The sequence below is a fragment of the Microcaecilia unicolor genome, chromosome 6 (genome assembly GCF_901765095.1).
Source record: "Microcaecilia unicolor chromosome 6, aMicUni1.1, whole genome shotgun sequence".
Classification (NCBI taxonomy): Eukaryota; Metazoa; Chordata; class Amphibia; order Gymnophiona; family Siphonopidae; genus Microcaecilia; species Microcaecilia unicolor.
Genome location: NC_044036.1, coordinates 87423917 through 87437207, shown reverse-complemented (window position 1 = coordinate 87437207; position 13291 = coordinate 87423917). Strand labels below are relative to the sequence as shown.

Here is a 13291-nt window from a genome sequence, read left to right as displayed (position 1 = left end):
GTTGGCTACGGCTCCGCGGACCTTCTCCAAAGTGATGGTGGTCATTGCGGCTTATATCCGCAAGGAAGGAGTGCAAGTCCATCCCTACCTGGACGACTGGCTGATTCGAGCTGCCTCCTTTGCGGAGTGTGGGAGAGCGACGGACAGGGTCATTGCTCTTCTGAGCTCCCTGGGATGGATCATCAACTGGGAGAAAAGTCAGCTGCGCCCGACTCAGTCCCTGGAGTATCTGGGTGTTCGGTTCGACACCCAAGTGGACAGAGTGTTCCTGCCGGACAACCGGAGCCTCAAGCTTCAGGCTCAGGTGGGCCGGTTCCTAGCCTCCTCAGCTCCTCGGGCTTGGGATTATGTGCAACTGTTGGCTCCATGATGGCCACGATGGAGGTAGTGCCCTGGGCCAGGGCCCATATGAGGCCACTGCAGCACTTTCTGCGGCGCTGGACTCCGGTTTCAGAGGATTACGCAGTTCGCCTTCCCCTGGACCCGGCAGTGAGAAGGGCGCTAAGTTGGTGGCTGATGTCCGACAAGGTGTCAGCCAGTATGCCTCTCACGTCCCCGGAGTGGATTGTCGTTACAACGGATGCCTGCTTGACGGGCTGGGGAGCCCACTGCCTGGGAAGGACAGCGCAGGGGATATGGTCACCGGCGGAGGCGAAGTGGTCCATCAACCTCTTGGAACATCGGGCCATTCGGTTGGCGCTTCAAGCGTTTCTTCAGGTACTGATACTGAGGCCAGTTCGAATCCTGTCAGACAGTGCCACGGCTGTGGCCTATGTCAATCGCCAGGGAGGTACCAGGAGCGCCCCTCCTAGCCAGGGAGGCCATGAAGTTATGCCAATGGGCAGAGGTGAATCTGGACCAGCTGTCAGCGGCTCACATTGCGGGAGTCCTGAATGTCGAGGAGGACTTTTTCAGTCGCCATACCTTGGGTCCCGGAGAGTGGCAGCTGTCTGCTTGGGTGTTCTTGGAGATCACGAAGCGCTGGGGCATGCCGACCTTGGATCGGATGGCGACCTTGGCCAATTGCCAAGTGCCGCGGTTCTTCAGCAGAGGACGGGACCCTCGATCTCTGGGGGTCGATGCTCTTCTCCAGCAGTGGCCAGTACAGGAGCTTCTCTACGTGTTCCCGCCTTGGCCTATGCTGGGTAGAATTCTCAGCCGGGTGGTCCTGGTGGGTCCAGACTGGCCCAGACGCCCTTGGTATGCGGACCTGATCCAGCTTTCCGTAGACAGTTCTCTGTGGCTTCCAGCGGAGCGGGACCTCTTACATCAGGGTCCCGTGGTGATGGAGGATACCTCCCCCTTTGGTCTTACGGCCTGGCTCTTGAGCGGAAGTGGCTGAAGAAGAAGGGCTTCTCGGACAAGGTCATCGCCACTATGCTGAGAGCACGGAAGCGCTCTACTTCTACTACGTACTCCAGGGTATGGCGTACCTTTGTGTCATGGTGCGAGGCAGGATCCCTGTTGCCCTTCACGGTGCCAATTGCTTCAGTGTTGGCGTTCCTGCAAGAAGGTCTGGAGAAAGGCCTGTCGCTCAGCTCTAAGGTCCAGGTAGCGGCTCTAGCTTGCTTCAGGAGTCGCCTGAAGGGTGCTTCCCTGGCTTCTCAGCCAGATGTGCGTTTTCTCAAAGGGGTTAATCACCTACGCCCTCCTCTGCACTCGATAGTGCCTATGTGGAATCTCAATCTGGTGCTGCGGGCCTTGCAGAAGCCGCCCTTTGAGCCATTATCACGGCTGTCTCTGAAGGACCTAACGTTGAAAGCGGTCTTTTTGGTGGCAATCGCTTCAGCCAGGAGGGTTTCCGAGCTCCAGGCGCTCTCGTGTAGAGAGCCGTTCCTGCGGTTCACGGAGGCAGGAGTGTCTATTCGCCCAGTGCCTTCCTTCCTGCCCAAGATTGTTTCTCGCTTCCATGTGAATCAGCAGCTTTGTCTACCTTCCTTCCGTAGGGAGGATTATCCAGAGGAGTATCGTGCTCTCAGATGCCTGGATGTTAGACGAGTTATCATCAGATACTTGGAAGTGACCAACTATTTCCGGAAGTCGGGTCACCTGTTCGTGCTGTTCGGGCCCCCGTAGGGGTCTGCAGGCATCTAAACCTACCATGGCACAGGTCAAGGAAACGATTGCGGCGGCTTATGTGGCTGCAGAGAAGGTGCCGCCTATCCAGCTGAAGGCTCATTCTACTAGAGCACAGGCGGCTTCAATGGCAGAGTCCAGGTCCGTTTCCTTGGAGGAGATTTGCAGATCGGCAACTTGGGTGTCGGCTCATACCTTCTCACGGCATTATCGCTTGGACGTGGCAGCACGGGCCGAGGCCCAGTTTGGAGCTTCAGTGTTGCGTTCTGAGATTTCCATGTCCCGCCCTGGGTGAGTACTGCTTGGGTACATCCCACCAGTCTATGGATTGATCTGCTTGATGATATGGAAGGTAAAATTATGTATCATACCTGATAATTTTCTTTCCATTAATCATAGCAGATCAATCCATAGTCCCTCCCAGATATCTGTACTGTTTGTTCTAGTTCAGTTATATTTCAGGTTCAAGTTTAGACTTCAGATCCTGTTCAGGAGGACTTCGAGTTCAAGTTCTTCCACTTGGATTTCCCTGGAGTTGGGAAGACTTTGTGTTACAGTGAGCTGCTGCTTCTTTCCCCCCGTTTTGACGGTGGTTGGATTCATAACTAAATTATGCCAGTGCTCCCTCCCGCTTCGTGCGGTAGTAGGGTAGCTTTGTTTCCCTCTCGCTTTGGCAGTTATGGGTTAAGCAGGCTCCTCCCGCGGTTGCGGTAGCAGGACATGCCAGTTCCCCCCCCACGTCGGCAGGAGTGGGTGCCCTCCCCCCCGCTTCGGCGGTGGTTGGGTGGCGGAGTGTTCCTTTGTGGGTGTAATTCTCTGTTTGGTGATTCCTGCGGATGGAGCTTTGATATCGACTATACTGAGGATTTCCTGGTAACACATGACCACATATAGAGAGGCAAAAGATTGCTCTCTATCTCCACCTGCTGGTAGGTGGACACAACCCACCAGTCTATGGATTGATCTGCTATGATTAATGGAAAGAAAATTATCAGGTATGATACATAATTTTACCATATGACCTCTTGAGTCTTATGGAATAGTGACCATATACGGCTTAATGGGTCAGCATCGGTTCAGCAAGTGTTGTCTTACTAAATTTTAGATTATATTTTGGAAGGTCTAAACAAACAAATAGATAATGGTGAGCTAGTTAATGGTGTTTATGGGTCTTCAGAAGGCATTTGACAAAGTCTGTCATGGGAGGCTCTTTAGAAAATTAGAAGTATGGAATTAGAATATGGTGCCCTTTTGTGGATTCCAGACTAGCAAAAAGACAGGAAATGGAGTAAGACTGAAGGGCTATTATCCACATGGAAAAGTATTATTAGTGGAGTACCCCAATGTTCTGTATTATAAATGATTTGGAGATAACAAGTGATGTGAACTGATCAAAATTATTCAGTCATTACAGCAGTTGGGGATTGTGAAGATTTGAGAAGGATCTTGAGAGACTAGGAGACTGGGCAGCTAAATTGCAGATGAAATTTAATGTGGTCAAGTGCAAAGTGATGCACATAGGGGAAAATAATCCTAATTACAAGAACAAAATGCTGGGTTCTGTATTTAGAGTCGCCATCCAAGAAAAGATCTTGGCATCATTGTGCATAATGTATTGACATTTTCTGCCCAGTGTGCTGCAGCTTCCAAAAAAGGAAATTGTGAAACGGGATGGACATCAAAACAGAGAATATCACTGTGCCGCAATATAGGTCCCTTGTGTATCCTCGTACTATATGCAATTCTGGTTGCCTCATTTCAAAAAGAAAAGTTTAAAGTAAAGTTAGGAGAAGGTTGAGTGACAAAATTGATAATGTGGACAGCACACCTCCCTTGTCAAGAGGCTAAACAGCCTCAGGGCTGTTTGAAAACAATCTTAAAGCGGCTTCAAAACATTTCAAAACATAACTGCAAGACTAATATATTCAGTTAAGAAGTTTGATCATGTATCCTTTCTTTTGGTAGACTTACACTGGTTGTGAATAAGAACACACATTAAATTCAAATATTGTTTGTTCATAGAATACTTTTTGAAATTGCTCCATAGTTTATAGTGTATTCAGACTTAATGTACTGCTTCAGAAAAAATTCATCAAAGTGGTTTACAATGGTAAATAATATAGAAGAATGTAAGAAAGGAACTACATCAAATCAGAAAAGAGGAGAGAGAGCAGCTGTAGCATATATGGATCAGCTTATAAAACATCCCTCTAATTATAAGATCACAAGCCTTTAGGAATTAACATCTTGAACTACTACTACTACTACTTAACATTTCTAGAGTGCTACTAGGGTTACACAGCGCTGTACAGTTTAACAAAGAAGGACAGTCCCTGCTCGAAGGAGCTTACAATCTAAAGGACGAAATGTCAAGCTGGGGCAGTCAAGATTTCCTGAATAGAGGTGTAGTGGTTAGGTGCCGAAGGCGACACTGAAGAGGTGGGCTTTGAACAAGGATTTAAAGATGGGCAGGGAGGAGGCCTGGCGTATGGGCTCAGGGAGTTTATTCCAAGCATGGGGTGAGGCAAGGCAGAAAGGGCAGAGCCTGGAGTTGGCGGTGGTGGAGAAGGGTACTGAGAGGAGGGATTTGTCTTGAGAGCGCAGGTTACGGGTAGGAACGTAAGGGGAGATGAGGGTAGAGAGGTAAGGAGGGGCTGCAGATCGAGTGCATTTGTAGGTTAGTAGGAGAAGCTTGAACTGTATGTGGTACCTGATCGGAAGCCAGTGAAGTGACTTGAGGAGAGGGGTGATATGAGTATATCGGTCAAGGCGGAAGATAAGACGTGCAGCAGAGTTCTGAACGGACTGCAGGGGGGATAGATGGCTAAGTGGGAGGTCAGTGAGGAGTAGGTTGCAGTAGTCAAGGCATCTACAAAATGCATAATGTATAAGCAATTGTTTTCTTCATTTTCGTACCAAGCTATAAAGTTTTGCATGTCTTACTCTTTTTATCAGAGCCGAAGAAAATTATGACTTTCTTTGAAAGTTAAAAACATTTTTGTTTTCTGAATTACCCTATGAAATAAGTCTGATTATTGTAATTCTCAGATGTGACTGGTTAATACTCCTTTTTGTAAATCCACATAGAGCTAGGAATTGTTTTGGTTGTAGTATAGAAATGCATGTATTGTATTTATTTTTATTTATGGCATTTATATCCCACATTATTCCCACCCACGGGCAGGCTCAATGTGGCGTACAATAGTCTATTAAGCAACGATAATACAAAATACAGTAATTAGTGTCATAGGAGGGAAAGAGGAACAACGAGAGGGAGAGAGGAGAAGGTGACAATTAGTCGCTATGGCAGCCATGGTTCAGAAGGATGCGACACCAGGAGGGCTCATGGCATATGCTCTACTGAAAAGGAAGGTCTTGAGCTGCTTCTTAAAGGTCGGGTGATCTGGGGTGAATTTGACCACTTGGGGCAGCCCGTTCCAGAATTGAGTGCTAAGATAAGAAAAAGAGGAAGCATAGACAGTCTTATATTTTAGGCCACTAAAAGCTGGATAGTGGAGATTGAGATACGAGCGAGCTGACTTGGGGGAGTTCCTGGGCGGCAAGTTAATGAGTGTCCATGTAAGCAGGAGCGTCTTCATAGATGATTTTGTGCACCAACGCGCAGATCTTAACGATATGGTCCTTCACAGGAAGCCAGTGCAACCTCTCACGTAGTGGGCTCAAACTTTCAAATCTCGATTTATATGACTGAGAAGGGGATACGATAGTTTATAAATTTATGAGGAGGATGAAAAATTAAATAGGGTGGTTTAACCTGTCAAACATCACAAAAACAAGAGGACAGTCAATGAAACTAATGACCAGCAGAGTGAAAACAAATGCAGAAAGTGATTTACACAGGACATAATTAAGCTGTGGAATTTGTTGCCAGAGGATGTGGTCAAGGCAATCATCCAAAACAATATGTTGGTAATAGCACAAATCACACACTCTTATACTTATTTTCCATATGCACATGAGGAGTACCAGAATTTTAACAGCGACCTGTAATAGGTTATTGGGCCTCTTAATGGGCTATCCTATTTCAAACCCTGAACCTTATGTCTCCTCTTCATCATTCATTTACTCCTCTGTTTGCTTATCTAATTTCCTTCACTTTTAAGTTGGTTTAAGTTTTTAATTACCTTAATTCTTTAAAAATACACACCAAATACTATACAAAATAACAAAACATGAGAACAGTCACTATTATTTCCTCCCAGAAATGCTAAATGATCTTCCCGCACCTTTCTCAACCTACACTTCCCCAGCTGTGAAGGGGTCAAATACAAACTAACACATGGCGTCCAGCTTTTCCTACATGAGTACAAAAATGTGGAATGCACTACCAACTCACTTGAAAATGATCAACGAATTAAATAGGTTTTCAAAGCTTTGCGGAAGCTATCTCTTTAACAAAGCCTACCACGAGAACCCATATCTACTTGAACACAACCCTTACACTCCCTTATTCAGAATGTCTCACTGTATAGCTGCATAACCAGATCCTCTTTGTTTTCTTTTTATCTCTTTGCAACACCAGTTGTATTTCTTCCCTGTTGTAGCGCTGCCATAACAGATCTTTGTAAGCCACATTGAGCCTGCAAATAGGTGGGAAAATGTGGGATACAAGTGCAATAAATAATAAATTATGATTTTAATTGCGCCTCTTCAATACCAAACTACAAGTGATCTAAAAGATTAGCATTTAACTTTATAAATGCCGCAGCTGCTGCTTGCTTCACAATTGGACACCACTCGATGCCCACACATCAAGAAGCCAGGTTTTACAGTCTTAATGACATTTCGGCACCATGCCATTTATTGAGGTCAGTTTTTTGACCAGTAAGAGAGGTGTCTAGCAATCTGAATAATTTTGAGAGGAACGCTGGAAGCAGGCACAGTATGGTGCTGAAATGCCATTAAGGCTGTAGAGTCTGGCTGCTTGATGTGTGGGTGTTGAGTGGTGTCCAATTGTTTTATAACACCTTCAAAACATTGTTTACTTAAAAGAAGATATAGCTAGGGAAGATTAACAGTTAGTGTTAGGAACTTGGAACCTCACTGGTATGACATTACCGCTATGATTATATTATGCTGTACTGATCTGGAATTAGTTTCCCTTTTTAAATGTTAAACGGGTGAAAATCAATATTTATATGTCAGTGTGACTTATAGACGTTGTTTTAAAAATAATTCCTTTGTTGCAGGAAATGAGCGGCTTGTATTCCCCAGTTAGTGAAGACAGCACAGTTCCACAGTTTGAAGCCCGGTCACCTTCACACAGGTAATGGCAGTAGCAAATTAGTTCTTGCTGACACAACTAAGTAAAAAAACTTTCATTGGTACTGTAAGGTGGGGTAACAATATAATTGATTAGGGCAAATATAAATGTATATGTTGAGGTTTTCAAGTGTTTTATGAATTAAGGTGCACATTCCTTGGATTCCAGGCAAGAACACACCAGGCCATCGTCTGCTTGTTCTAAGCCAGTCTTATCTGGGTTTGAGCAAGCAGACTAAAACTCTCCCAAAACTAGCTGGCTGAGCAATACCTGGGTATTATCCAGCAAAGTCATGGGGATAATTGCAGAGCTTGGTGATTAGATATGGAGAATACAGGTGTTAAGTCCCTGTACTTGGTCCAACACTTGGTATGTTCATTTACCCAGGATGCTGAAAAACCATAGTGAGAGACAACAAAAACTAACTTGCACGTGGAGCCCAATTAGCACAAAAACTTTTGTGATTGGCAATACAAATGTATCTTTAGTGGCCTGACTTGAATGGGCCAATGTGATCACTGTTATGGGTTTCTTTTTTTTTTTTTTTTTAATTTGCTAGGTTACACAACACCTGATGTGACTTTCATAATTGCTTCTCCATTCCAAATTTAATTTTAAAAGATTTTAATACTTAAAACTTATTTCTCCATAAATATTATCTCGCAACACTCATTTGGAATTTTGGTGAAATTTCTCACATAGAGGAATAGTGTATCATAGTGTTTTTAATAGTACAAATATGAGGAAATATGTTACCAAGAGCTCAGTTTTTCTATGTGTGAGGTTAATTAATCTTGGAATCTATTTGCTAACATCAACATCTTTGGACTACACATCCGCTAAATGCATAAAGTATAAGCAGTTGTTTTCTTCATTTTCTTACCAAGCTGTGAAGGTTTGCACGTCTTACTGTTTTTTTCAGATCTGAAGCAAATTTATGGCAATAAAAATGTATTATTAGTGGCCTGACTGAATAGGCCAATGTGATCACTGTTGTGTGTTTTTTTTTTTTTTTTAAATTTATGTATCTCATCTTTTTTTTATTGTGCTCTATTTAGTAATCAGTTCTTCTAAAGAACTCAAGGGGGTGTACTAAGAAAAACAAGTTCAGAATAATTGTGTCAGACAAAGATATTGCATAGAGGCCTGTGTACTAAAGTGCGCCAAAAGCATTGTGCAGATTAGTGTGTTAAAATGTATGAGCACAGTAACTGTTACCATGCAGTCAGGTCAGCATGCACTGGTTTGCACGCTAACTGCAGGCCATGTTACGTGGTGGAAACTGGCCAGATTATTAGCAGAGAATAGGCATGGACTGCACATGGAGATAGTTCACTGAGAGACGTACAGTAACTGAAAGTTTCCCCTTTTGTGTTCTTCCTTTCTAAATAGTATTATCGACTCGACAGAGTACGGTCAGCCTCCAGGCTTCGGTGCAAGTTCCCAGGTAATAAGTTTTTATATGCTGAAATCCGGGTTAGAGGAAGGAATTGTTTTCCAACTTAGGGGCCAATGCACAGTGGCACTCGTTAGATATGGATGCCGTGGGAAAAATTACCAGGTCGCAAACAGTGACCAGTGCAGAAAAGGGATCACATGCAAATGAGATGCATAGATTCTTTTTTGAACATTAGTTGCGGTTTGCGACCTGGACCTGTCAAATGCATTTGATATGTTTCCACCAGTGAGGTTTTTTTTTTTTTAAGTTGGACTGGGGGGTAGAGGGGGGGCCATCAGAGTCGAGCGGACCCCCCCCCCCCCCCTCAAGCCTCCCCCTCTCAAAAAACTCCCTGGTGTTCTAGTGATCCTCTTCCATCTCCCGACTGACCCCCCCCCCCCCCCCCCCCCCCCCCCAGAACTCCTACCAACTCTGCAGGCCCTGGGCTGGGCTGGACCCTATAGTGGCAAGCCCTGCTGGTCTAGTGGGAGTCCTTCCCTCCCTTCCTTCACCATTCCAGACTACTTCATGTACCATTCAGGTTGGAGGCAGGAGTACCGCCTATGGCCCACTCAGAACAAAATGGCTGCACTTAGTCCCCTCCCAGTGCTTTCAAGGATACACCAGGAAGGGCCTGGGCACCACCATTTTGTTCTGGGTAGGCCAGAGGAAGGAGGTAAATACGATTTTCTTTTCCTCCTTCCAATAATCAATTGTTCCTGAAGTTTTTTTTTCCTGCTTATTTTTATTTTCTAGAGCCCTTTGTTTTAGTTTCTATGCCTCCTTTGACGGAGCCCATTTTTCAGTCTGAATAGTGTTCCTTCTCTGACTGCCATAATCACAGATAGTGACAGGTATTGCATAGGCAAAAGGACTTTTGCTATACACTGATCAATGGCAATTTTTGGTAGTAGAGAAGGGAAACTTAGATCATGTCATCTCTACATAAAGGTCTCTTATCTTTCTGGTGCTGTTTTATGAAAATAATGGTTTATATATTTTGTTCTATTTCTTTTGTCTTTGTTGTAATTCACTTAAAAGTTATCAGAATATAAATAGACGGTAGATTACAAATGGGATGTATGCTAATTGTGCATGTTGGAAAACTTAGCCAATTTTGCATCCCTGCTTACTTGGCTCATCTATATAAATAAATCCCACCTTGAACGTTCTGAAGCTCCCTCCAACTGTGGCAGTGAGGCAGTGAAATCCTGAACTGCTGTAGTCCTCCTGGCTATTCGGACTACTCACCACTGCCGTCAGCCACGCCCCATCTGCGACCTACGCCACGCCCCAACTGGACATAAAAAGCACCACGAACGTTCTGAACCACACTCTGAGGCTTCAAAAGTTCGTATGTTCGAAGCTCTGTAACCACTTTTAACCACAGTACATCTGTGCGCCGCCATGATCTGAACGAGCGTCACAGCTGCAACACCAATAGGAATACAAGGGAGGAGCGTCTGAGGCGAAGGCGTCAGTCGCCGTTGCCACGCAACGGACGCATCATGCACCTATCAAACAACTCAAACAAAAGAAGGGGCAGACCTACGGCTCACTCAATACGTGCGCCTCCATCGTTGCCATGCACCTATCAAACAACTCAAAGAAAAGAAGGGACGGACCTAACACGCGAACGGCTCACTCAATACGTGCGCCTCCATCGTTGCCAAGCAACGGAATGCAACGACGGATGATGGACCTATCACAACAAAGGAGGAGCATTAAACGCAAAAGGGGTCACTCCTTCTCTGGGTAACACGAGCCCAACAACGCTGGAAAAACAACGAGCTGCAATGGGGTCTCATGTCACACACACACACAGCGCTTTCAACTCATTTAAGCTGACTGCAGTCATTCCCCTTCTCTCTCAGTGGGCCGTCCAACTGCCTGGACTTACCGCCGCACCCCCCCACCCACCTCAGGTCAACGCTCCCCCCCCCCCCCCCCCCCCCCCCCCCCGAGGGTGACACAACTCCTCCCCCCTCCCGACGTGGAGGCAGGCATCGCTTTCAACTAATTCACCTGACTGAAGTCCTGCTGAGTGTAAAAGAAGCACAGAAGAGCAGAGGGCAGGCTCGCCTTCAGCGTTCCCCTGCTTTCTCAGCGCCCCGCCCTCATTTTCTGTTTACTGTTGGCCGGGACGCTGACAGAGCAGGGGAACACTGAAGGCGAGCCTGCCCTCTGCTCTTCTGTGCTTCTTTTACACTCAGCAGGACTTCAGTCAGGTGAATTAGTTGAAAGCGATGCCTGCCTCCACCTCGGGGGGAGGAGGAGTGTCGACCTCGGGGGTGGGGGAGGAGCGTCGACGACTTCCACAAAACTTGATAGCAAACTTTAATAAGGACAGCCGGATTATTTTTTTACAGGGGGGGGGGGTGCTCTTATTACACCTTCTGTTATAATTATACAAAACAGCACAGTAAGATATCAGCTTTTTAAACTAGGGCATACTACATGGTGAAATTGGCACGAAGCAAACCTTTTAATTTCAATTGGTATGCCCATACTGTTCTCATACAGCTATTACTTAAGGTTCATTTAACAGCATGTGCAGCTGGTAAAAACCTGTTAATGATTTCTATCAAGCAACTTTATGAACCATATCATTGTGGAGGAGAAGGTTCTTACTGTTAGCAACACCCTAACAACATTACCATTGGATTTCAGTTCTTGCCATGGCAAGCACAATATTATGTAACCCCTCCGCCAGTTTTACTTTACCATGGAAGCACCGCATAGTACACACACACACACAAACAGCTACACTCAAAGTGACACATGCATGACTAATTATTCTTTCCACAAAGGTTAACTTTCATTTTCTTTCTTTCACTGTTTTGCACATAATGGGAACACTATGATGACAGATCAAGGCTGTAACGAGCCTCCAGCCATGATCTACTTCTTGCTCCAATACACTAGAAAGGAATATTTAATCCAATGGCTGAAAGGAGCAGTTGCCCAGGGACCACTGTTATATCTAAAGGCCTCTTTAACTAGGGGGGGGGGGGGGGGGGCTGCCACACACTCTCATTCTTTCTCACACACACACTCTCACACAGACAGCCTCACTCTGTCACTCACACTTTCACTCTGTCTCTCTGTCTCACACACTCACTCTCACACACACTCTCTCAAATATACACACTAAGGAAAAAACCTTGCTAGCGCCCGTTTCATTGCTCTCAGAAACGGGCCTTCTTTACTAGTAGTCAAATATTTTCCCTGAGAGCAAGCATACCATACAACAGGGCCCGCATGGTAAAAGAGAGGTATTAGTGCATGATTTCTCTTGTCAGTCATCTTTTCTGTGAAGCCAGGCCTATGTTTTTCAAAACTGAATGATTTGATTTCTCGGTGGCTGTACTTTTAGCGACATAGCCTAGAAAAATCCACCCACAGCCTTAAGAAGTACGGGTGGTGAGGATGCCCAAAATTGTTGCTCACAAAGTCTTGGTTCCAATTACGAACCATCTCATTGCCATTTTATGTTCCCATATGATTAAGAGAAATTTGTCGCTAAGAAGAGCAATGAGAGAAGGAAAATCTTTAGCATTTCTTAATCTGGTCCATTGGCATCATGTTTGTTTATATAAAACAAAGCAGGAAAGGAATGCTAATACAAATTATAGGACAGGAGGAGAAAGAAAAAAAGGAAAGTAAAAAGCAAAACAAAAACAAAAGGCAGTAAAACTAAAAAGACTACAGATTTAATCGGGGGACGTTTAGGAGACCAGAGCTAGAGGCAGAAGAAATTTAATAGACACTGTGCTCCGCTGAGGAGTATAGCAGCTATCTGAATGCTTTGGGATGAATCATCATCAAGAAGGTATTAATCTACCTTGTTGCTGAGAACTGATAGAGCCCATCTGGACTGTATGTCCAAATACTCAAGGATTTATTACCTTCAGCACTGAGGATGAACAGTGTCAAATGGAGCCCCAGAAGCATTGACATCAAATCTCATTCAAAGCACTGTGTTGAAAGCAGTAAGGTACTGATGGTCATTGTATCTTCCAGTTGGCCCCTGGTGGAGATCTACTTACGTTCCTCAGTTATGCCATTGTCCAAGGACCTGGGATAAGGTGACCCAATAAACCCCAGGTGCATAGGACAGCATGACTTTGCCTACTACACTGTCCTAGACATTGCCATTGGAAGCCTTCTAGGAGGAGTTGGATAGAAAAATCAAGGAGAGACTTGAGGCTTGTCTATTCCTGGCTTGATACAGTGCCTTGGCTGTGATGCCTTTGGCATAGATGCTTAGAATCCTGCAGGTAATCTTGAGATGCATTCTCTGTTTTAGGTGTTTCATTGACCCTAGGGCCTAGAAGGTCCTCTGAGTCAGTGTCAGCTGGCTGATTGTCCATCTCCAGTATGTCAAAGGAAGAAGCTTTCCTGAAGCACCAGAGTTTAGATGTCCATTGTCAAGGACTTCCCTCACTGAAACCTTGATTCTGACTTAGGTGCAGACCCAGAGTCAGAGCACT

At 45.2% G+C, this 13291-nt stretch overlaps 1 protein-coding gene across 1 annotated transcript in view; it reads left to right on the top strand.

Moving 5' to 3' along the window:
• COP1 (COP1 E3 ubiquitin ligase) overlaps positions 1 to 13291 on the top strand; it is a 478504-nt gene that overhangs the window by 66941 nt on the left and 398272 nt on the right. The window contains exons 8-9 of the mRNA XM_030205657.1: positions 7287 to 7363; positions 8753 to 8807. Of these exons, the coding sequence (XP_030061517.1) occupies positions 7287 to 7363; positions 8753 to 8807 (132 nt within the window). The remainder of the gene's footprint in view (positions 1 to 7286; positions 7364 to 8752; positions 8808 to 13291) is intronic.